This window comes from Leptonychotes weddellii, chromosome 1, assembly GCF_054177405.1.
Source record: "Leptonychotes weddellii isolate Sample4059 chromosome 1, ASM5417740v2, whole genome shotgun sequence".
Taxonomy (NCBI): Eukaryota; Metazoa; Chordata; class Mammalia; order Carnivora; family Phocidae; genus Leptonychotes; species Leptonychotes weddellii.
Genome location: NC_138369.1, coordinates 7,355,004 through 7,379,016, shown reverse-complemented (window position 1 = coordinate 7,379,016; position 24,013 = coordinate 7,355,004). Strand labels below are relative to the sequence as shown.

The 24,013-nt window shown below is 52.4% G+C and overlaps 1 protein-coding gene across 2 annotated transcripts in view; it reads right to left on the bottom strand.

Moving 5' to 3' along the window:
• Positions 1-24,013, bottom strand: part of MAST1 (microtubule associated serine/threonine kinase 1) — a 29,138-nt gene that overhangs the window by 4,163 nt on the left and 962 nt on the right. Inside the window, exons 2-21 of one of the 2 annotated variants that reach the window (XM_081813419.1) lie at positions 20,814-20,845; positions 18,810-18,898; positions 18,231-18,306; positions 16,187-16,265; positions 14,180-14,340; positions 13,905-13,980; positions 13,523-13,732; positions 9,650-9,751; positions 9,435-9,567; positions 9,288-9,355; positions 6,207-6,292; positions 5,909-6,117; positions 2,846-2,984; positions 2,589-2,721; positions 2,286-2,451; positions 2,086-2,187; positions 1,811-1,933; positions 1,320-1,429; positions 397-575; positions 73-320 (exon numbers count right to left, since the gene is read on the bottom strand). In XM_081813419.1, coding sequence (XP_081669545.1) covers positions 73-320; positions 397-575; positions 1,320-1,429; positions 1,811-1,933; positions 2,086-2,187; positions 2,286-2,451; positions 2,589-2,721; positions 2,846-2,984; positions 5,909-6,117; positions 6,207-6,292; positions 9,288-9,355; positions 9,435-9,567; positions 9,650-9,751; positions 13,523-13,732; positions 13,905-13,980; positions 14,180-14,340; positions 16,187-16,265; positions 18,231-18,306; positions 18,810-18,898; positions 20,814-20,845 — 2,521 coding nt within the window. Of the gene's footprint in view, positions 1-72; positions 321-396; positions 576-1,319; positions 1,430-1,810; positions 1,934-2,085; positions 2,188-2,285; positions 2,452-2,588; positions 2,722-2,845; positions 2,985-5,908; positions 6,118-6,206; positions 6,293-9,287; positions 9,356-9,434; positions 9,568-9,649; positions 9,752-13,522; positions 13,733-13,904; positions 13,981-14,179; positions 14,341-16,186; positions 16,266-18,230; positions 18,307-18,809; positions 18,899-20,477; positions 20,644-20,813; positions 20,846-24,013 lie in introns of those variants that run through there. The other variant, XM_081813410.1, reaches the window with a different exon arrangement.

Genomic DNA, 24,013 nt, shown 5'->3' with positions numbered 1-24,013 from the left:
CACCACACTCACTGAAATGTTCACTATATGGCCACTGCGGAACTGGGGGAGGCGGCGGGAGGGAGCACTCACTGGCCTCGGGGTCCCCAGCGCTGGGGGTGCCATCCCCTTGAGCTGCCTCTTTCGGGGCCCGCGCATCCAGCGAGCCCGGGGGGTCAGAGCTGGGCCGGGGAGGCCTGCGCAACCGGCCCTCATCCTCGTCCTCTTGGGGGGCGCTGAAGCGGCTGGGCTCCAGCAGTGCGGAGAAACGGCGGCGCGCGCCCAGCGGGGGGCTGGCCTCCCCCTCCAGGAAGCTGGCCTCCGAAGCCGAGAAACGCTTGCTGCACGAAGGAGTAGTGGTCAGAAGAGACACGCCCCCCGGGCCCCGCCCCCAAGCCCAGTTCTGTCCCTGCTCACATCTCCGGGGAGCCCCCTCTCCAGGTCTTCTCGCGCAGGGTCAGGCCTCCCAGGCCCTCCCGCTTGCCGGCCGCCTTCTCCTCTGGGCCCTTGGCGCTCGGCTCCCGCTTGCTGGCCCCCGCTGCCGCCACCGGGGTCTTGGGCTCGTGCTGCGACAGTTGCTCCATGCTGCTATACACCTGAACGGGCGGGCGGGTGGTGGTGGGAGGCAAGCCCGGCCCCGGTTCCCGCCTTCGCTCCCGAACCAATCCGCTTCCCGCTACTGGACCCGTCCACACTACGCTCCACCCCCAAGTCCGGGCCCCGCCCGATTCTGAGAGGTACCCCAACCACCTACAATTCTTCAACTCAGGCCCCACTCCACAAAGTTAGGCCCTGCCCTGCCCATGCCCATGCCCTCAAGAATATGCTCTCTCGTGCCCCACCTCCCCAGGCTTCACCCAGTTATGTCTACTCTCGCCCCGGCTAGGCCCTGAACCCCCTTACACGCCGTTCCTCAATGCGAGATCTTGCCCAGCCTTGCCAAGCCTTGCCCCGGCCCCCCACCCCGCGCTGCTCTTTCTGTCCAGCCCCAGGTCCCGACCCCGCCCCGTCCAGAACTAGCCCCGCCCCACCGTGGGCCTGCTTTCCACATCTGTCCAGGTTCCCGTCAGATTCCACTCAGTGCCACAGGCCAGTCCCAAGACCCCCAGGCTGCCTCCCCCGCAGGCCTTATCACCCCCAGATCTCTTACCCCTTCAGTAATTCCCCGGCTTGAGACCTCGGGCCTGGGACCCTGCTCTCCTGTCTCCTCAGCCCCGCCCCATTGCGGACCCACCACCCTTCGCCTCCTCAACCCGTCGTGCAGGGGAAGCAAAGACCCGCCTCCACCCAGGCCCCGCCCCCCCGGGTTTCACCCCACCCCTAGCCCAGCCTTGGCCCACCTTGCTGAAGCGCGGCGAGCAAGAGGAGAACTGGCGTATTTCCACAGGCTCCTCTTCGGTGGTGTCATCCTCGTCATAGGAGTTCACGTGATGATACCTGTCTGAGCGGGCTGAGGATTGGGGGGTGGGCCATAACCGCAGGCAAGGGTCCACGCCTCAGATAAAACCCCCACCGGAACCGGATCCTCTTTCCAGCCGGGCCCACAGGCTCGGCCACGCCCCTGCCAGGCCCCTGCCCTATTCTCGGGTCAGATTCAGGCCCCTCCCCCAGGCTGGGTCCCAGCCCCACTCTCGGCTCCAGAAAAGCCACACCTCCAGATCCCACCTAGGGCACTCCATGCCAGGCCACGCCTCCGAGCAACCACGCCCCCTCCACAACTTCAGCCCTCTCATCCGGCTGGGGCTGGGAGGTCTCCTGCTCGGCCTCCGTCCCAGCCTAGGCCTAACTGAGGGCCCGATCTCACCGGATCCCGCCCCCTGTCCCTGCTCACTGTCGAAGTAGCTGGTGTCATCCTCGGACTCCAGGTGGGGGATGAACTCGGCCTTCTGCCTCAGCAGTCCTGTCCAGTCCAGGTCTCGAAAGAAACTGTGCTGCTTCACTTCAAAGGCACCACCTGGGGATGGAGTGGTGGAGGGAGGAGGGGAGGTGGTTCCAGGGACCGCTGAAGGCCAACCCTGGAGATAGCCCCGGACCACTTGGACTTGGAGTCCTACTCTCTGGCAATGGCCCCCAGTCCTTAGTTTCTCTGAAAAGCAGACCCCTTACCTGCCCCTAGCCGGACCAGGGGGTTGGTCTGCAGGAGGCTGGATATCAGGAGCTGGGCGTCGGTGGGCAGGGCCTCATCCCCCTCTGGCCACAGGATGTCATCTGCAGAAAAGGCAGGGCTGGGGGTCGCTTTTGGAGCCTACAAAACCTTGAGTGGGCCTGTGTCCCGGTGCCCCCCTCCCCCCCACAGAGGCACGCACCGCTGATGACCTGTCCAAACAGTTCTTCGGGCGTATCACCAAAGAAGGGTACGCAGCCCACCAGGAACTCATAGAGAATGATGCCCATGGCCCACCAGTCCACCGGCTTGCCGTATCCCTGGCGCAGGATGACCTCGGGTGCGATGTACTCTGGGGTCCCACACACCTGGGGGCAGGCCGTCAGCCTGCGCCCGGGGCCGCAGGAGGGGCCTCGAGGGAGAGCCGAGTCCCCCACCAGACCCTGGGCCCCACAGTTCTGTCGGGTCACTCCACCCACGGTGACCCCCACGACCGCACACACACCTGTTTGTCCAGGAATTCCCGGGCGTCCTTCTCGATGTGGCCTTCATACAGGTTGGTGGTGAGGCTCATAAGCCCCATCTTGGAGAGGCCAAAATCCGTGAGCTTGATGTGCCCCATAGAGGTGATGAGTAGGCTGCAATGAGTGTGTGTGTTGGGGGGCGGGGGTCTCAGAAGTGAGGCCCGCGTCCACTTCATTCCTGGTCCTTTCAGGCCAGGGCTGCCCGAGGGGCAGGAATGAAGTGATAGGAGAGGCTCACTTGTCAGGCTTGAGGTCCCGGTGCACAATGCCATAGTTGTGCAGGTACTCCAGTGCCAGGACTGTCTCTGCGAAGTACATGCGGGCCATCTCCACGGGCAGCGCCCCGATGTTCTTCAGCAGGGTGGCGCAGTCCCCCCCTGTGGGGGAAGGAGTTGGCCCATGTGAAGAGGGAGGCACCCTCAGCCCAGAGCTGAGCACTCACCAGCCACCAAGTCCTCACCTCACACGGCTCCCATTTTACAGCCAAGGACAACTGAGGCTTGGAGAGGGGCCTCCCCTCCCCAGGTCCCATGGGGAGTGCCCTCTACCAGGCTTCTCTCCTCTTAGCCATCCTCCCAAGTGAGTCTAATCAGCCAATGTCACACAGGAGGGGATTGAGACTCAGAGAGGTTGGGTCATGCAGGGAGTCGATGGTGGAGGTGAGATCTGGTCAGGATTAAAGCCTGGGAGCATGGCCCTTGATCTCCTGGAGGCTGAATCTTGAGGGTCTGGGGCCTTAAAATGTAGATTCCTGGCCCCTAGCAGGTTTGCTGTAGACGGCATTCGTATTTTGGTCTCCTAAGATCCACTCCTAACTTCTCTTTCAAGGGCCAGATTTTCTTCCAGGTGCAGCGGCTGGGTCAGCATGTAACCCAGTCGCTTCAGTGAATCAGCCCTCAGACTTCCCCTTCTATTTTCACAAAGATTGCAGAACTCATAAATGATGTAAACTGTGATCAGCTGGGTGACAACTCTGCTAAGTCAGGGCCTGTCTAGAGGGAAGTCCACACATGCAAGAGCAGAGTCAAGAGATGAAGAGATTCCTAGTGACATAGTTTGAGCACCCAGATATGATTTTTTTAATCACTTCTTTTTCTTCTTTCTTCCTTCCTTCCTTCCTTTCTTTCTTTTTCTTTCTTTCAGCTTGAGCCAGATTTAGCTCAGCATCAGAAACTGACAAATCAGACTGACTCCCTGAGGGTGGGGCTCAGGAATCTGCATTTGGCCACAACCCTAGGTAATCCTGACACACACTTATGATGAGAACCAAGCTGGATTGACTTCCAAATGAGACTTTGGGGCTGGGCCACACTCAGGAGGCACACGACCTTAAACGTGTGCTGTCACCTCCATCTTGATCTCCTTGCTTCTGCCCTCACTGCAGCAGCTAAATGGATATTCTCAAAATATAAATCAGATCATATCAGCTCTGCTTAAAACCTTCCTTATAGCTGATGTCTGTTGCACTGGAGTGAAATCCAATGCCATTCGGGGCTCTGCTAAGCTCTGCGTGCTCAGCCCCATCACCTCTCCATCCTCATCTCCCCCCACTCTCCCCCTGGCTTGCTCGCTTGGCTCCAGCTTTATTGGCCTCCTCACTACTCCTCCAAATCCAGACACCTTCTCACTTAAGAGACTTTGTGCTTGGGATTCCTCTCCGTTACGGTCCTTGATGCCATCCTCATATATGAAATCACCTGCTCTCCTTTGGCTTGTTTATTGTCTGGCTACACAGACCAGAATGTAACCTCCACAAGGCAGAGGTGTGTCCATCTGGGTCCCCACTGTGCCGTCAGCGGCATGTGGCATGAGGAAAACCATGAGGGGACATCTGTTGAGTGAATGGGTGGTGGACTAAAGGCTTGGGGGCAGCATAGTGTGGCTCCATGAGACCATGTGTGTCCTAATAACCACAGTATGTGTGTTTGGGGCAATGGATGGATTAATATTTGCGCGAATATAAGCATCGATGGGTGGATAAACAGATAAAAAAATATACATTGGTGGCTGGATGGACAGATATCAAGTAGATGGATGTATAAACTGATGGACAAATTGTGGACGAATGGAAGGAGATAGCCAGATAGGATGAGAGGCTGCTAGAGTAGAGTTGTGGATGGAGGAATAAAAATATGATAGTAAATAGATGGGTGGATGATGGATTAATAAATAGATACATAGGTATTGATGGATGGATGAGTGGTGAGTAGGTGGGTGAATAAATGAATGGGTGACTGAATGGCTAGATATATAAAAAGATGGATAGATGAAAATAGATGTGCAAGGCAAAGAGCGAACTCTACTATAGGGACTTCAGTTAATAATCATGTATCCATATTGGTTCAATTATAACAAATGTGTCACACAAACACAACATGTGAAGAGTAGAGGCAACTGTGAGGAAAGGGGGTATGTGGGAACTCAATGTACTTCCCAGTCAATTTTTCAGTAAATCTAAAATACTTTAAAAAATAAAGTCTATTAATTTTTAAAAATAGATGTATAATGGATAACAGATAATATGAATGAACAAAGGGATGATAATCAAATGACTGGATGAATGGATGGGATGGATGGATGGATGGGATGGATAGATGGGTGGATGGATGGATGAATGGGTGGATGGATGGATGCGTGGGTGGATGGATGGATGCGTGGGTGGATGGATGGATGCGTGGGTGGATGGATGGATGGGATGGATGGGTGGATGGATGGAAGGATGGACAGGATGGATGGGTGGATGGATTAATGGATGGATAGGATGGATGGATGAATGGGATGGATTGATGGATGGGATGGATTGATGGATGGATGGATAGATGGATAGATGGGTGGATGGATGGGATGGATGGATGGATGGATGAATGGGCAGGATGGATGGATGGATGGGCAGGATGGATGGATGGATGGGCAGGATGGGTGGATGGACAGAATGGATGGATGGATGGACAGGATGGAGAGATGGGTGGATGGATGAATGGATGGATGGGGTGGGTGGAAGGATGAATGGATGAAGAGATGGTACATGGATGGATGGAAAAACTGATGGATTAGCAAATGAATATATGGAGGATGGATGGGTAATTGGATGGATGTTCTATATTGAATGAAATGAAAACAGATAAACCAATAGATGGCTAGGTTATAAACAGATGAGATGGATAATCAATGACTGAATAAATAGGTAGATAAACGTACAGGTGGATAGTCAATATGGTGACTAGGGCTCAGACAGGCCGCTGAGCAACCATGACCAGCATGCATCCCCCCATCTTCCCTGCGATCCTGCAGGCAGCCACACCTTCCACGTATTCCATGACCATGCAGAGGTGGCGCCGGGTCTCGAAGGAGCAGAACATGCCAACCACAAAGGGGTTCTCGGCAAAGGTGAGTATATCACGCTCCACGAAGGCCTGCTGGATCTGGTTGCGCAAGATCAGGTTCTGTTTGTTGATCTTCTTCATTGCAAAGCGCTGTCTCGTGTCGCGGTGCCGCACAAGGTAGACAGCGCTGCAGGGGGAGAGAGCGAGGACCGGCCATCACCTCCGAGACACCCGGCCTCCGCCACCCTCCCCCCGCCAGAGCCCCGGGTGGCTCACCCGTAGGCACCATTGCTTATGAGCTTGATGGTCTCGAAGTCATTCTCTCCAGGTGGTTTCTTAGCCTTGGTGGTGGTGCTGCGGCCCTGCAGGGGATAAATGGAGACGACCACCACCATCATAAAATTGGAACTCTTATTATTCCATTGACATATGAGGAATCTGAGGGGGTGGATGGATCCTTCACCCAAGTGCCACAGTAAAGGAGTAACAAAGTCAGGACTTGAACCATACTGTCTGACTCTGAAGCCATATTCCTAACTTTTTTCCATTAGGAAAGAAGCCTACAAAATAATCACCTTCATATACAAAGAACTTCCAGAAATCAATAACAAAAAGCCTAACAATTGAAGAGAAAATATAGGCAAGATAGTTCATAGTTCATGTATCTTGCTTATATTTTCTCTTCAATTGTTCATGTATTGCCTATGAAAAGATGCTGAACCTCATATATGGTGGCAGAAGAGCAAATTAAAACTACCCCAAGATATAATTTTTCACCTAGCAGATTGGCAAAAAAATCCAAAAGGCTGACACACTCTGAGTAAAGCTGTGGAGGAACAGGTACTTTTATACCTTGCTATTTGGAGTGTGAATTGGTACAACCCCCATGGCAGGTACTTTGGCATATAAAAGAATTCCAAATGCATGTTCCCTTTGATCCAGTAATTTCATTTTTGAATTAATGCTACAGATTTGCATGTGAAAAATGACAAATGTATTATCTTGCCCATTGCAACACTGGAAACAGCTTATATGTTCATCTATAGGAAATTGGTTAAATAAACACATGAGGAGTATCTGTGTAAAGGAATATTGTGCCACTGTTAAAAAGAGTGAGGAATCTCTCAGTACATTTATTCAGAAGGCCCTCCAAAGTATTTTATTAAGTGGGTGGGAGAGGAAGCAAGGAACAATATGTACTGTATGTTTTTGTGGCAAAATAGAGCTAGCTATCTAAATCATGTTTGGGGGGTGCTCAGTAGCACATATACTAATAATATTTGGGGGGATATAGGTCAGTGGGGGACAAGCGTGGGTATAGGATATTTCACTGTATACCTTTTTTGAAAATTATGTTTATTTTTCTTTAGGATGAAGAGATTCATTCCATAAACATTACACAAGAATGTGTGATATAAAAATATTAAATGTGTATGCTCCTCAGAATGTAGCCTAAAAACATCTGACACAAAAAATTGATAGACTTGCAGGAAGAAATTGCTGAAAACCAGGATTTAACACATATTTCTCAGAAACTATTAGATTAATCAGGAAAAAAAAAAAGAATAGGGAGATGGAAGATTTGAATCACTCAACAAGTTTGATTGAATGGAATAGGTAGAATCCTACAAACAACAATTAAAGATAAATACCTTTTTAGTGTTTTAGAGTTTTGAGTGATGTCATTCCATTACCTATTCAAAAAATTAAACAAATGGCATGGGTAGTGAGATTCTGTTAAATATATATATAAAGGAAAGATGTGTTTGTATATGTGTGAGAATTCATAGATAGAGTTTGAAACAAAGGGTGTTACAAGTTCAAATGCCTTCAGGGGCCAGGCAGGATAGGTGGGGGCCATGGGTGACTGGGAGGCAGGTACCCCTTATCACAAGCCAGCCCCCACTTAGTGCCAGCTGGCTCCACAACCATGTTATTAGAACCTCTGATTTTTCTTTTTCTTTTTTTTTTTAAGATTTTATTTATTTGATAGAGACACAGCGAGAGAGGGAACACAAGCAGGGGGAGTGGGAGAGGGAGAAGCAGGCTTCCCGCCGAGCAGGGAGCCCAATGCGGGGCTCGATCCCAGGACTCTGGAATCATGACCTGAGCCGAAGGCAGACGCCCAACGACTGAGCCACCCAGGTGCCCCTAGAACCTCTGATTTTTCAAAAGAAGGCCCACACTCAGAGTTTGAGTCAAAATCATCTCCTTTCTATATTTTGCTTCAAATTTTTAAAAAACACTGCACAGTTCAGCAAAAACACATGTGTGGCCAGTATGTGACATGGGGACATCTGTCAAAGTGTGGCTGGCTTAGAGGTGGGATTATGGCAATTTTCACTATGCTGAGCTGTTAACACAGAGAGACATCCAACCTACTCAAAACCCCATGCAGGGCTCCCCACAATTACCATATGACCAGCAATTCTGCTCCTGGGTATATACTCAAAAGAGCTGAAACAGTTGTCCAAACACTTGTACACAAATGTTCATAGCAGCACTGTTCATACAACCAAAAGATAGAAACAACCCAAATATCCATCCATGGACAATGGACAAACAAATATGGTGGATCCCTATGACGGAATATTATTCAGCCATAAAAAGGAATGAAGCACTGATTTCATGTTACAATATGGATGAACCTTGAAAATGTTATGCCAGATGCAAAAGGCCACAGAGTGAAAGTGAATTTATATGAAATGTATAGGAAATATACATTTCTGTGAAATATGAAATTTATATGAAATATCCAGAATAGGCAAATCTATAGAGTCAGAATGCAGATTAGTGGTTGCCAGGGGCTGGTGGGGGGAGGGGGAATGGGGAGAAACTGCTTAATGGGGACATGGTTTCCTTTTGGGGGTAATGAAAATGTTCCAGAACTAGAGAGAGGTGATGGCCACACAACATTGTGAATGTACTAAAACCCAATGAATTGTTTATTTTAAAATGGTTAAAATGGGGGTGCCTGGGTGGCTCAGTCTGTTAAGCATCCAACTCTTGGTTTCAGCTCAGGTCATGATCTCAGGGTGGTGAGATCAAGCCCCATGTGGGGCTCCATACTCAACACCAAGCCTGCTTGTCCCTCTCCTTCTGCTTCTATCTCCACCTCTCTCTCGCACTCTCAAATAAATAAAAAATCTTTTTAAAAATGTTTTAAAATGGCACATTTTATGTACCATGTGTACATGGGTGTGTATTATGTGTATTTTACCATGAAAAGAAAAAAGCCCATGGAAGAACAGCTGTTATTATTAGCCCATTTCTCAGATGGGGAAACTGAGGCTCCTAGCAGGAACCAAGAGTCCTGGCCAGAACCAGAGTGCTGACCGCTGGCCCTCCTGGCCTTACCTCAGACAGGTCGTCCTGCTCAGGCGTGTTGGAGCCACCGCTGTCCTGTTCCTCCAGGTGCACCACATCTAGGAAGGGACTGAAAGTGAGCAGAGGCAGGGGTCCGGGAGGGTCCACCCACAGCCGCCTGCGCCCACCAGCTGGCACCTGGAAAGGGGTCACGGGTGAGGCCCAGCTGGCGGATGATGTAGCGGGGGATGTCGGTCTTGACAAGGTGGCCCTCCTTGGCGTGGCCCTCCGCCGCCTCCAGCAGGTGGTAGAACTCCTCCGGGTTGAATTCCTAAGGCAGGGCAAGGATGGGCTGGCAGCGGGTCCAAGACCGCCCCCCAACCCTCCCCCCTGCCCATGCCCAGCCCCCTCACCAGACACTCCAGCAGCCTCGCGGGGCGCGAGATGATAATGAGCAGCTTCTTGACCAGCTGAGTGACGAAGGCTACTTCCATGCTCTCGGAGCGTTCATAGGCCTGGGGTGGCGGGCACAGTGGTGGGGGGTGGTTCACAGGTGCTCTGCTTTAGCCAGGCCCCTCTCCCAACCCCACACACTGCTGCTGTTGTCCCATTTTATGAGTGAGAAAACTAAGGCCAAGGCCACACGGTAAAAATTACGATGATGGGGGCGCCTGGGTGGCCCAGTTGGCTGAGCATCGGACTCTTGGTTTGGGCTCAGGTCCTGATCTCATGAGTCTTGAGATGGAGCCCCATGATGGGCTCCATGCCCAGGGCAGAGTCAGCTGGAGGATTCTCTTCCTCTGCCCCTCCCCCCACTCACGTGCGCACGCTCTCTCTCTACCTCTCTCAGATAAATAAATAAATCTTTTTTTTAAGACTTTATTTATTTGGGGCGCCTGGGTGGCTCAGTCGTTAAGCGTCTGCCTTTGGCTCAAGTCATGATCCCAGGGTCCTGGGATTGAGCCCCGCATCGGGCTCCTTGTTTGGAGGGAAGCCTGCTTCTCCTTCTCCCACTCCCCCTGCTTGTGTTCCCTCTCTCGCTGTGTCTCTCTCTGTCAAATAAATAAATAAAATCTTAAAAAAAAAAAAAACTTTATTTGTCAGAGGGAGAGAGAGAGTGCACAAGCAGGGGGAGCGGCATGCAGAGGGAGAAGCAGGCTCCCCACTGAGCAAACAGCCCAAAGTGGGACTTGATCCCAGGACCCCAGGACCATGACCTGAGCCAAAGGCAGACACTTAACTGACTGAGCCACCCAGGCATCCCTAAATAAATAAATCTTTAAAAAAAAATGATGATGATGATCATAGGCAGCGCTGTCCTAAAACCTTCACTCATTCAGTTCATCTTCAAAACAACCCTATATTCCAGGCCAAATTAGAATCCCTCTGCCTGGCATTCTCTCCTCTCCAGTCCCTGGGCAGCTCCCTACTTCTGCTCCTTCGGTCTCTGCTCCATTGTCACCTCCTCATGGAGGCCTCCCCTGACCCCACCACCCGACTCTAAAAATCACACCCACACCCCACCTCCTGACTGCATCCTCAATCGCTATTACCCTACTCTACTTCTCCTGTTTTCTACCCCATGAAGCCCCTTCTAAAAAGCCATATATAAATTTCTCTATCATGCCTCTCAGGGCCAAGACCAGGGTGAGGCAATGAGACATTCACCTTGATGCCAAAAATCTCAGTCTTCAAGATAACTGATATTTTAATGCAGTATTTGAAAAAATAATGCAAAAGATCTATGATAAGCAAAATAACAAAATTTAAATAAGGATAGGATCCAGTAGGGTTGTGCCAAGCCATATTGGAGCTTGAAGCAAAAGGAATAGTGTGTGGCAATCTATACATGGTTTCTCAATGATTTTTTTAAAGTTGGATTTATTTATTTGAGGGGGAGAGGGGGGAGAGGAGGGAGAGGGAGCAGGAGAGAGAATCTCAAGTAGACTTTGCACTGAATATGGAGCCCTGTGCCGGGCTCGATCCCATGACCCTGAGATCATGACCTGAGCTGAAATCAAGAGTTTTACACTTAACCAACAGAGCCACCAAGGAGCCCCTCAGTGATTAACAGTTTTAATGAAAATATTATTGATGAGTTTGTTTTCATTAAAAGCAGGAAAGTAAAATTCTAACAAATTCTAGTTTGATTATAAATAAAATACTTGGGGCACCTGGGTGGCTCAAGTCGTTAAGCATCTACTTTCAGCTCAGGTCATGATCTCAGGGTCCTGGGATCCAGCTCCACATTGGGCTCCCTGCTCAGCAGGGAGCCTGCTTCTCCCTCTCCCTCAGCTGCTCCCCCTACTTGTGCTCTCTCGTCAAATAAATAAATAAAAAATCTTTAAAAAAATTTTTGAAAAATACTTAAAATAATGTTAAGTTTTAATACACCTACTTTTTAATTTTTTCAATAATTAATGTTTTTTGGGGGGTGAATCACTTGCCTCATCCTAGTCCCAGTCCTGATGCCTATTATTTATCTTCTGACTCTTCCTATTAGAATGTCAGCTTCCTGAGGGCAGGGACTTTTGTTTGTTTTATTTCTAGGTAATTCTCCAGCTTCTAGGGCAGTGGGAGGCCCAAATAGGTGCTTGATGAATATTTGTGGAGTTAATGAATGAGTAAATTCCCTTCTTATAGCAGAAGGACTGAGGCACAGAGAGGTTAAGTAACTTGGCAAAGGCTGCACAGTAAGTGATGAGCTAGATATGAATCTAGGCCATTTGGAGTCTGTGCCCTCAAATCCTATGAACCTAGTGGCAGAATCTAGACTCAAACCAGATCTGATGCTAAAACCCATAATGATACCAATGTACTGCCCTTCAGGTCTGAGTGGGGGCCTACAGCCCAAAGCTCTGTATTTTGGTCCTTGTGCCCTTATCCAACTTCATTTCACTTGGCTTCTGTGCTCCTGGAATTTCCCAGACTCGATTCTCACGTCTGGCTCTTCACCCTGCTCAGCACACATTTCCCCCAGCATTTCTCATAACTGTCATTTCCTCATTATTCTTGCCCCAATTTCAATGTCACCTCCTCCGGGGAGGCCTCCTGGACATTACAAGGCAGCCCCTGACACTCTGTCAGGTTGCCCTGTTCTATTTGCTTCATAGCCCTAAGCATCAGCTGAAATCCAGTAATTCCTTGATTTGTCTGTTTCCATGTTTCCTATCCACCTCCCACATTAGAATATCAGCCCCAAGGGGGCGCCTCGATGGTTTAGTCAGTTAAGCATTGGACTCTTGATTTCATTTCGGTTCAGGTCATGATCTCTGCCTCATGAGATCAAACCCCTGCCAGCTCCCCGCTCAGTGGGGGAATCTGCTTCTCCCTCTCCCTCTGCCTGCTGCTCCACCTGCTTGTACACTCTCTCTTTCTGTCAAAAATAAATAAAAATCTTAAAAAAAAAAAAAGGGCGCCTGGGTGGCTCAGTCAGATAAGCGTCTGCCTCCGGCTCAGGTCATAATCTCAGGGTCCTGGGATCAAGCCCCGCGACGGGCTCCCTGCTCAGCGGGAAGCCTGCTTCTCCCTCTCCCACTCCCCCTGCTTGTGTTCCCTCTCTCACTGTGTCTCTCTCTGTCAAATAAATAAAATCTTAAAAAAAAAAAAAAAAAAGAGGGGCGCCTGAGTGGTTCAGTTGGTTAAGTGTCAGACTCTTGATTTCAGCTCAGGTCATGATCTCAGGTCATGATCCCTGCTCAGCGGGGAGTCGGCTTGAGATTCTCTCTCTCTCTCCCTCCCCCTCTGCCCCTCCCCTGTGCTCTCTCTCACTTGCACTCTCCCTCTCTTTCTCAAATAAATACACAAAATCTTAAAAAAAAAAGAGTATCAGCCCCAAGAGGGCAGGAATATTTCTCTGGTTTGTTCACTGCTGGGTTCTCAGTACCCCAGCACACCGCAGTTGCTTCATAATTTCAGTAAGTGAGACAAGAAATAAGACCAAAAAAAAAAAAAAAAATACATCATGCTGGATGGTGCTAAGTGCTAAGGAGAAAACTAAAGAGACAGTGGGTGGTGAGTTTGAGCAGAGGTTTACATTTTAAATAAGGGGGTCTAGAGGCCACCTTAGAGTAAAGACCTGAAAGAGGTGAGGGAGGTTAAATTCTTGCCGCCCCCATCAGACCTAGCCGAAGACCACGGCCTTCTCTTAGGGAGCACGTCTTTCTTGTCCACCCCTGGAATCTCAGCTCCACGCCGGCGCCTGGCACGCGGTAGGCGCCCTCTGAATGGAAGTGGGGTGAAGGAAGGCATCGGGCACGAATGAGGCCAGCCTCCCGTGCACTCACGTCCTGCAGCAGCTTCTCCAGGTTCTCCTGCAATTCGTAGAAGTAGACGGTGGTGATGAGGCCGTCTCGAGACTTGGTCAGGCAGTCCCGGGCCAACTCGATGATCTGGTGGTGGATGAAGCTGAGCACGCCGTCGGCCAGCGGCAGCACGCTGTCAGGTTCGTAGGCGCGGGCGAAATCGCGCAGCTTTTCCTCCATCTGCGCGGTGGCCTGCGGGAGGGACAGAGGCGGGGCGGGGGTGCCGGCGCGGGGCTGCGCCTGGAGGCAGTGGCCACCAGGAGCCTGCGCTGCGCGCGCCGGCCACCAGGGGGCGCGCGGAGCTAAGGCGAGCGAGGGCTCCCGCCGCCCGGCCTCCCAGCGGCCGCCCCCCGCCCCGCCTCACCTTCGGGAACCTCTCCTTGTAGACATGGTTCATCATCACGATCTCGTTGTCGTAGGAAGAGGGGGAGCGCCCGGGGCTGCGGGGAGAGAAGCCCATCCTGTCCAGCCCCCTGCCTCCGAAAACAGCCAGGCACCAGATTCCTCCCCACACCCCCCAACCCCGGTAAAACTTCACCCATCGTGTTGCAACTCGTTTAATCACGCGGACAGGGGTCTCGCAGTACACAGACCCCCAGATCATCAGCTTGGGTGGGTGTGGGGGGGGTGTCTGCCCACCTGAGGCTCCGTGAGCGAGGCCGCACGGCAGGAGAGCGGCGGCCACCATCCTCGTCAGTGATGCTCTCGGTGCTGCCAAAGTGTTTGGAGAGGAAGTGGAGCTCATCCACGGTAGGCTGGTAGGGCAGCTGGTGCAGGCGCTCCTGGGAGGAGCAGGAAGACTGCGGGGAGGAGCGGGGCCGGGGTCAGAGCCACCGCAGTCCCCCCACATCTCGCGACCCTGGGCTGGGACTCCTGGGGCTGATGGGCCACTGGGCAGGGTCGGGATCAGGACCTGGTTTATGATCCTTGGATCCCAGGGTCCAGGTTGGGACTCCTGGAGACAGACAGGGGGACAGGGACAGACACGGATGAGAACTGTGACACTCACACAGATGTGGCCAGTGGGACCTGTTTAAAACCTGAGTCAAGTCACATCCCTCCTCTGTTCAGAACCCTCCATGGCTCCCACCTTACTCAGGGTGGACCCTAAAGTCCTTCCCAAGACCCACAACATCTTGCAAGATTAGGTCCTATCTCTCTGCCGTCACCTCCTCCCACTCTCCCCATCATTTACTCTGCTCCAGCTGCACAGTCCTCCTTGATGGTCTTTGAACAAGCCACACACACCCCTGCCTCGGGGCCTTTGCACTGACTGTTCCCTCTGCCTGGAGCATATCTACTACTGATCATTCCCCCTTCACATCTTTGCTTAAATGTCACCCCTCTGGGTGACATTCATCCCTCTGAATACACATCCATCATTCCCTATCCCTGTCCTATCTTGTTTCTTCTTGCCATATTTATCTCCTGACTTACTATATCTTTACTACTAATTTTTATTGCTGTCTGCTCCTTGATGGTAAGATCTTGCTTCTGCTTGGTCCCTAGTCAGGACCTAACATGCACAAACACAGACCCACAGATATCAGTGGAGAAAACAAGGATATCCACTGGATTCTGCAGGCAGAAGGATCCTTTGAAACATTACATCACTCACTCCCCATCCCATCAGAGTCTATTAAAATAATTTTTTCAATGCACATAACCTATGACCTACAGAACCACAATTTCAAATATCTCAGGCTGAAATTTTAGTATAATTTAATATAAAGCAAAAAAGACTTTGTATGGCTTCCCACCACATTTAGAATAAGATCTACTTCCCTGCCCTGGCTGAGAAGCCCCAGTATGACCAAGGGTGCTGCCTGCCTCACCCCCGTTCCTCCACTTCCAACCCAAAGCTCCAGCCACTCAAAGCTATCTTCAGCTTTCCAAAGACAACAAGTTGTCTGTTGCCTCTGGGAGTTTACACATGCTGTTCCCTTGTCCCCTTCCTGAAACACTCTTCCTTTCCTTCTTCCACCTGCCAAACTCCTGCTGCTCCTTTGTCTTGGTTTCAATGCCACGTCTTCCAGGAAGCCTTCCTTGACCCTCCCCCCTATATTGCTATCACCTCGTCTGGTGCTACTCCCATAACAGCTCCCACCACCCCGTGTTGCAAATGTCTTCTTACTGCTCTGTCTCCCCTCGTGAGGGCTTCATCAGTCCTTGGATCCTGGCCCAGCTTATAGAGCCCACCCACCATATGACAGTCATATAAACGTCTACTGAACATCATACCAATGGATGGATGAGTGAACCAGAAACACAGGTAGAAAAGGGAGCAGATGGAGAGAGAGAGACTTTGGGTGTTGCAGGGGCGGAGCAAATGTGTTCTGGGTGAAGGGTGTGCTGACCTTGGCCAGCTGAGCCCCTTGGGCAAGTGGCTCAACACATGAGCCTTAATATCTTTATCTGTAAAATAAGTCAGTGATGAGTAGGACCCCCAAGAAGATATGTTGAGGGTGGAGAACAGGGCTTTCGAGGGGACCTGTAATTTGCCAATAGATGGACGGGTGACATCTTGGAAAACAAGAAAAACCCCAAACTCTCCTTAAGGTCAGCCTGACCACTGGCCTGGGTGTGGGCCTTCAGGTTGCAGGGCTTCCCTGAAGCTCCCACCCACTCGCCCACCTGCCAACTCACCGAGACGGTGGAGCTGGGTGTGTTGGTGCCATAGCCAGACGAAGGAAGCGAAGCCAGAGACCAACGGCGTCCATCCGCCCTGGAACCCAGCCAAGATGTTCAGAGGCTGCAAGGCCCCACTGGTCCCCCCACTCCTCAGGGTGTGATAGAAGCCATTGGCCACCACCAGGGTAAGGGATGCGGGGATATATCTGTGCTCTGCCTGAGATTCCAAAAGGCCCTCAGAGCCAAGGGGGTAAAAAGGAAGTCTTGCAGCTAGGCACCAGGGACCTGGAGCAAAGATCAGTCTCCTCTGCTCCTTACGATGATCCTCCTTTCCTGTCATCCTCACATCAAACAAGCCTCCAAAGCGAACCCCGAGGAGGACCAGAAAAAGCCCGCTCAGGGAAACCAATCCAGAGGAGTCCCAATAGTTGCCCCCAATGAGAAAGCGCTCAGAGTGAGACCACTTGAGTCTTTTCAGAGAAGAAAGGCCCCTCCCTCAAACATACACACACACACACACACACAGACATGATCACTCTCATGTCCACACCCACTAGTGTTGTTGCGACTAGTGTGGTCAAATTCACACACTGACAGTCACACACATTCACACATGACTCCTCAACACACTCACACACACTCACTGTCCCCTACGTGGATCCAAATATCACACTTTCCTACACTAACACCCACACACATGCAAAACCAGTATACACTCACATATAAACACATACACTTAGAGACCCAGTATTCACCCTCTGACACAAAGACGCACACTCCCCCACACACTTTCTACCCTTCCATATTCACACAGACACATTTAAGAACCCTCACGCACTCAGTCACACATTCGAACTCCCACACAGCCACACATTCATTCACACTCCCACCAGATTGCACACTCACATGGAGACATTCCTGGAAGGGCATGCTCCCTCACATATTCACACACATTTACAAATGTACACGTACACACTCACACATGTTCACATTCTGCACACCCCTATGGACACATGTGTAGGCACGGGCTGCCTCACATTTTCATAGTCTCACAAACTCATACTCACACATCCACATCAGCACACAGATCGCACATCACAGGGACACACACTCCCATGCACGAGACTCGTCCCTCATTCCTCCCTCCAGGCAGTGCCCTCCCAGCCCAGGCAACTGCATCAAGCCCAATCTTAGAGCCATTTTCTGGCTCCCTGTTGCCCTCAGCTGAATTCCACAGCCAAGAGGGTCTTCCCCACCCACCCCAGGGAGCCATCCTCTGTCCCCACAGTCCCGTGTGAGTCCCACACGACACGACAGCCTTCACCAGCCTTTGCGGTGATCCAGGTTTTCTGGTGTGCCACCCCAACTTAACTCCGAAGATAGAGACGGGGTGTCATTCACCTGTTATGCTCAATTCCCAGATCACAGCACGTGTTCAGACAACGTTTTTAGAATGAATAAAGTTTAAAGAAAAAGAGACCCGCGCAAACATCCTGGTGACTCCCAGAAGTTTCTCCAAAACACATTGGAGGAATCTTTTTGCCTCCCCCAATTTCGCCAAAAGCCCGAGGAAATTCATTAGCGACACTCCAGAAACCCCCAAAGACCCCAGTAGGGACACCTGAAATTCCTCCTCTTGGGCCCTCGAGAAATAGCCCCAGGTGCCCTTCCTCTTGTTGGAGATCAAGAGTCCCTCGGTGGGCATCATGAAGTCTGCGCTTGCGCACCTCATCTCCGCTCCCTGTCCTGTTGCTATGGAAACGCCCGGCCAGGAACTAGGGGCTGGGGAGACTGAGACCCTGGGCTCAGGGCGCAGGCGCTTTCGCTCCAAGGCAAAGGAAGTCCCACTCCTCCTCTGATTCCTGATAGGAGGTTGGCCCCGCCTTCTCATAGACCCCGCCCCTAAGGCCAGGCGCTTATTCCCGCTGGGACGTTGGGGCACTCTGCGCGTCCCTCAGGCCCTGGCTCAGGTGCAATTAGGAGGGGAACAGATGGTGGCCCAGACGGTGGGTCGGGAGGGTCCGGCCAGGGTTCTAGGGCCCTGGAGAGAGGGACTCACCTTCGGGAGGAGGCAAACGAGAAGTGGGCGGGGGTGTTGGGGGAGAAGTTGCGGGGGCTGTCCAGGGGACTGCTACCTGTGGCGGAAAGAGGGTGATTTTAAGGCTTGGCGTGGGAGGCAATCCCACCAGGCCTTCCAATCCTCAAAGAGGGTTGCAAACACCAGCTCCTCCCCGCTTTAGTCTAGCCACACCCACGTATGAGTTGACCACGGCCCCTTAGCTGTGGCCCCGCCTCCCTAAGTTACCGAGTCAGCCCAGCCCCCCTCCAGGCCGGTTCTGTCTTCATCAGAGATAGCCCCGCTCCTCAGGTATGGTTCCTCCCTTCAGCCCCATCCTCTTTTCAATCTAGCTCTGTCTGAGCCTCTGCCCACCAATGCCTGTCCCTCAGCCGACTGACCAAGGCCCCACAAGGATGGTCCCGCCCTTTGCCCAATCCGGCTCTTCCTCTGTCCAGACTCGGTCCAGTCCTGCGGCATGAACACACCCTTCGCCTGTGGCCCCTCCCTTAGGCTGTGGCCACGCCCCTAACAGGTGGCCACACCCCTTCTAGTCTGGTCCATACCCACCACCTGTCTCACCCAGGTGTCCAGGCAGTGGGGAGTGGGGTCGCGGCAGCGTGGGCGAAGTGCTGGTCAAGATGAGGCTTTTCCGGTTACTGGTGCGGCAGCTGCGCGGAAGGTGAGGCAAGGGGACCGGGCCAGGCCACAGCCCAGTGAGTTTGTGAACCCAACCGTCCACCTTCCCATCTCAGACCCCCACCTGTCCCCTCTCTGTGGGTGCTTGGAGGTGCCCCCAGAGGATTGCTCAGTGGAGGAGGTGACAGAGGTCTCAGCATGTGTGACCATGTGAGCACAGCGTCAGTCATGGAATAATAGACATGCTGTCCATGTGACACCATTGGAGACACTGAGTGCATGTGTGTCTTTGGGGCTGTGCATGACATTCTCTGTATGTATGCACATGTGGCACCCAGGGTGTGAGCTCAGCACTGGGTTGGGTTTATCTTATGTGATACAACCTGTACCTTTGTGTGTCTGTGTGGCACAGTGTGCAATGCCACTTGCCCATGGCTGTGTGCCATTGTGTGCTGTACCACATGCGTGTATGATTTCTGCTGCATGTGTCTATGTCTTTGTGCGGCGTTCTAAGTCTATGTGATATCCTGCCCTTGCGTATGTGACAATCTCCTCATGTATCCACGTGTAGCATCTATCGTGTCTGAGTTTCACACCCTGTGATACTGGGCATGTTTGAACCTGCCACCATGGATGACATTCCCTAGATGAGTCTTCCATGTGTGATTCTGTGTCTCTCTATCTCTGCAAGATTCCCTGTGTCATTTATTCTGCATCCATGTAACACTGCATGTGACATGCTTAGGTGATATGATGTGCTGTGACATTGTTGGGTGCATGGATGTCATTGCCATACATATGTCTGTGTGCATCTTAGATGCCAGAATCATGTGTGTGTGTGTGTGTGTGTGTGTTACCATGCAGGTGACATCTTACTGGGTGTACACAACACTGTACCTGTGAGCTTACTCGTCTGTGTGTGATGCTGGGGGGTCCCTGTGTGTCTGGGCACGACTCGGACCTATGGCCCCTGTATGTGTGATGGCTCCAGGGTGTATCTGGGCCACTGGGGCTGTAGTGTGTGTATGTGTGTGACATCATGTCCTACGTGACGCTGTGTGTCACTATTTTCCATATGAGGCTGTGTTCTTGGTGGGGGGTAGTTTGGGCTATGATAAAGCCCCCCCTTTCCCTCTGCCCCTCAGGATCCCAGCTTCTGAAGAGGGAGCCCCCAGCCCCTCCATCCCCCTCACTCCCCGCCACAGTGACTGAGCATATTAGCGAGGCCAGGAACACGCGGCATGGGGGTGGGGGGGAGGCCAGGCTGCGGCTATTGTTCCGAGGGTGCCAAGTCCCCCACCCTCCCCTTCTTCCCCTACCCCCACTGGGTTGCCGGAGTCCGCAGCGCCAGCACACAAAGGCGCCGCAACCCCCCACCCGGCGCAGCCTCCTCCCCCCCCGCCCCGTGGCGGTCCTCTCCGGCATACAGTCCCCCCAGTCTCGGCCCACACAGTCCCCAATTCAGCCCCATCCCCCCCAGGAAGGGGCCGCACGGGCACCTCTGGCGCAGCTGGACCGGGTGCAGCATCCCGGGCCCCGCCCTGCGGCAGCGGCCAGAGGGGCGGCTTTGGTGGGGAGGGCCGGGTCAGGGTCTGAGGGATGGGCTTCTACCTCTTGGTGCGGCGGAACATACTGCCGCCAGGGAAGGAGGGCATCGAGAAATTGGAAAGCGCGGTCCAGAGAGAGTCAGACATGACCCGGCGGCGGCGACATGGTGGCAGGTGCGGCAGTGGCGGCGGCAGCGCGGGGAGGGAGCGCGCGGGGCGGAGGCTGAAGCCGCAGCGGGCAGGGGAGGGCGGGGGAAGGGAGGGCCGTGCCACTGCCGCCCGCCGGGAGGGGGCGCTGCTGTGCCCTAGCGCGCCAGGCCCCGCCCGCGCGCGCCCCTGGCGCCCCCACCCGGGCTCGAGAAGGGACGGCCAGCCCCGCGCATCTTTCCCCAAGGCTCACCTGCTGCTTTTCCGGGGCAGAGGCAAATCCTTCTGGAAGGCAAAGGGGCAAAAGGATAGAGGTCAGCGTGGACCAGCAGCTGCTGTCAGCAAGCCTTGTCACACCCTGGAGGAGCAAATGTTGGGTGGGACGAGTCCCTCATCAGCGGCCTCACCTGCACCCTTCGTTATGCCTGGAGGGCAGGGCTCTTTGAGGGAGAAGGTACCAGAGTGATTTCTCTCCCGACAGCAGAGACCAACACAGAGCCCCATATTGGACTCCTGAGTTGACATCTCAATGTGCGTTTGTGCAAATGAAACAAGAGCCTATTTGAAAAATATTTCTTGAGCACCTCTTATATGCCAGGCCCTGTCCTAGGCACTGGGGACACAGCAACGAATGAGAGAAAAATTCCTGCCCTTTTGGGACTAGCATTTAGAGAAGGGAAGCAGACAATAAACAAGATTAATATAGAAGTGAACATGATAAGTTTAAGCATTCCTAAGTGTCATGAATAAAATTAGGGTGATGTGAGGGAAAATGGTGAGGAAAAGGACATGATGGTCAGAGGGCTGCTCTGGGGAAATGACTTTTTTTTTAATAGATGTTTTATTTTTTATAAAGATTTTGTTGGGGCGCCAACAAATGGGTGGCTCAGTCGTTAAGCATCTGCCTTTGGCTCAGGTCACGATCACAGGGTCCTGGGATTGAGCCCCGCATTGGACTCCCTGCTCAGCAGGAAGCCTGCTTCTCCCTCTCCCACTCCCACTGCTTGTGTTCCCTCTCTCGCTGTGTCTCTCTCTGTCAAATAAATAAATAAAATCTTTAAAAAAAAAAAAGATTTTGTTTATTTGACAGAGAGAGAGAGCACAAGCGGGGGGGACGGCAGAGGGAGAGGGAGAAGCAGGCTCCTTGCTGAGCAGGAAGCACGATGCAGGACTCGATCCCAGGACCCTGGGATCATGACCTGAACCAAAGGTAGACACTTGACTGACTGAGCCACCCAGGCGCCCCTGGGGAAGTGACTTTTAAGATAGTTGTTGAAAAAATAAGAGCCAGCCATGAAGGATCTGTGGAGAGAGCATTCCATATAGAAGAAACTGCAAGGGGCCCAAAGGAGACAGGAATGGACTTGGCACGCTCAAGCATGGAAGGTTGAATGAATGAATGAATGTTCTATCCCACCCCCAGCCAGATTCAGTGTTGAGGGTGGGGTAGTTAGGATGGCTTAAAACTAAAATTGGAAAGGGAATCAGATGATGGCCAAGTGGTCTTTTTGATCATGATGATGATAATTGCTAAATATTAACATTCTGTGTCCACACCAGAAGAAGGTTGTGTTTTGTTTGTCAAGCACTCAGGAAGCTACTACAGGGATCAGAAGTTATGGAAGTCAGTGCCTTTTCCCAGGAGAGCAGTGGGGAGAGGGAGTGCCACCTTCCAGTCAGTTCTGTGTCCACAGGCCAAAGTGAATAAAGGAGGTTGGGTGGAGCTACAGATAGAAAGATTCTAGTGAGGGTTTCAAAAGCCTTTTGGTGGGGACTCCAACAAGGGGAAAATGAGGAACCTTCTAGATCCTTTCTAGGATCTCTGAAAGCAGAAAGCCTTGGGTTCAAATCCCAGCTTTGCCTCTTATAACCTTGGCAAATGACCTCCCAACAGTCCCATTTCTCCTAGAGGATTCTGTGAGATGATTCAGGTGCCTAACACCTTAGCATGATGCCTAGCACATAGTAAGCACTCAATAAATATTAGATCATAGAAACAGGACTTATTGTGAATGGACATGCTGTATGAAAGAGGGTGGGCCAAAGGGACCTCCCACTCCCATGTACAGAGGACACACATATGGTTGGGGTCAAAGAGAACATTGTCCGTATCGGCAGCCCTGCCCTCCTGAGCCACGTGTGACCAGAAATCCATTCCAGGTTTTCCCTCTGTTTTTGCAGGATCAGTTTGAATGAGCTTCGGCTGGGACCCGCCGCCTGGGTTGGACGACTGCAATGGCCCAAGCAAAATCTAGACCTGGATTTTCCGGCCACGGAGCCCAGGATTCCAGATCCAGGTACACTGGGCCTTCGAGGGTGAGCCCCCAGGGGACCTTTAAACACCTCCCGGGGAAGTCCTCGAACCTAGCTAGCTCCATTTGCTAGCGCCCCTAAACATTCTAGAGTCTAAGAAAAGGGCAAACTGGAGCTGTAGAGGATTTGGATCCTCAGCGTCAGAGTAAAGAGACGCCACCTCCATCACTAGCTGCAGAGCCGCTCTGCCAAGTGGATTCTGCATCTCCCTGGGATTGATGGACGGCGCTGTGGATAGGGCTTTCGAACTCAGGATGCTCTTCATATATACAATCCCAGCTGCACACAGTTGGAGGCCCTCGGGCGCTCCGCGGTTGTGGGACAGCTCCTAAGGGGTTGCATCAATGTGTGAGGATGTGTCCAAGGCAGTGAAGTGGTTAACCCTGCCATAAGGGAAGAGGTAGAGGCAGGACTCCGGCGGGGTAGCCTGGCCCAGAGGATGCCTCAGGAAGGAAGGGTGGGGGAGTGGGAGGATCCCAGGCTGGGGGCGGGGTCTTGAGCAAGAGATGGAAGGCCCGCGTGGCGCTGAGCCAATGGGAGTCGGCGCCGGCCCGGAGGGCGGAACACACCCCCTTACAGGCCCCGCCCCTTTCCGCCCTTTTCCTGGGGACCCGACGGCGCGGACCCAGACTGGCTGCTTCAGCACCTGCTCTGGCTTTGCCGCTGCTCCCTCCCTTTTCTCAGAACCCCTTCTCCCACCCAGCACTAAGATGGGGTGGGAATCCAGGGGAGATTTCGAGAGCCCAAGTCTCTTAGATGGAGCCATCTGGGTTCTGTTTGAAAGCAAATTAGCTTTCCAACCCAGGTCTGGCTCCAGCATCATCCAGACTACCTGGGAAGTCCTTCCTATCATCTGACTCAGATTTTTCCTGCTGCAACGACCGATCAGCTAACCTTGGTCTCCAACCTCAGGGATAGTGTGGGTTAGAGGAGTCCTGAAATGGACGAGGCCCTGGGTGAAGGTTTGAATCCTCCCCTTCTTTTTCCAAGCACCAGGGTAGGTATGTACCTTGAGTCTGGGGCCACCTAGGCTTTATCTAAACTCCTCCAGATTATTTAGCGTGTGTCCAGGAAGCCTCACAAGGACCAGACCCCAGGCAGGCCTTGGGGTGAAGCTTTGATCAGTTTCCTCCCTGGGGT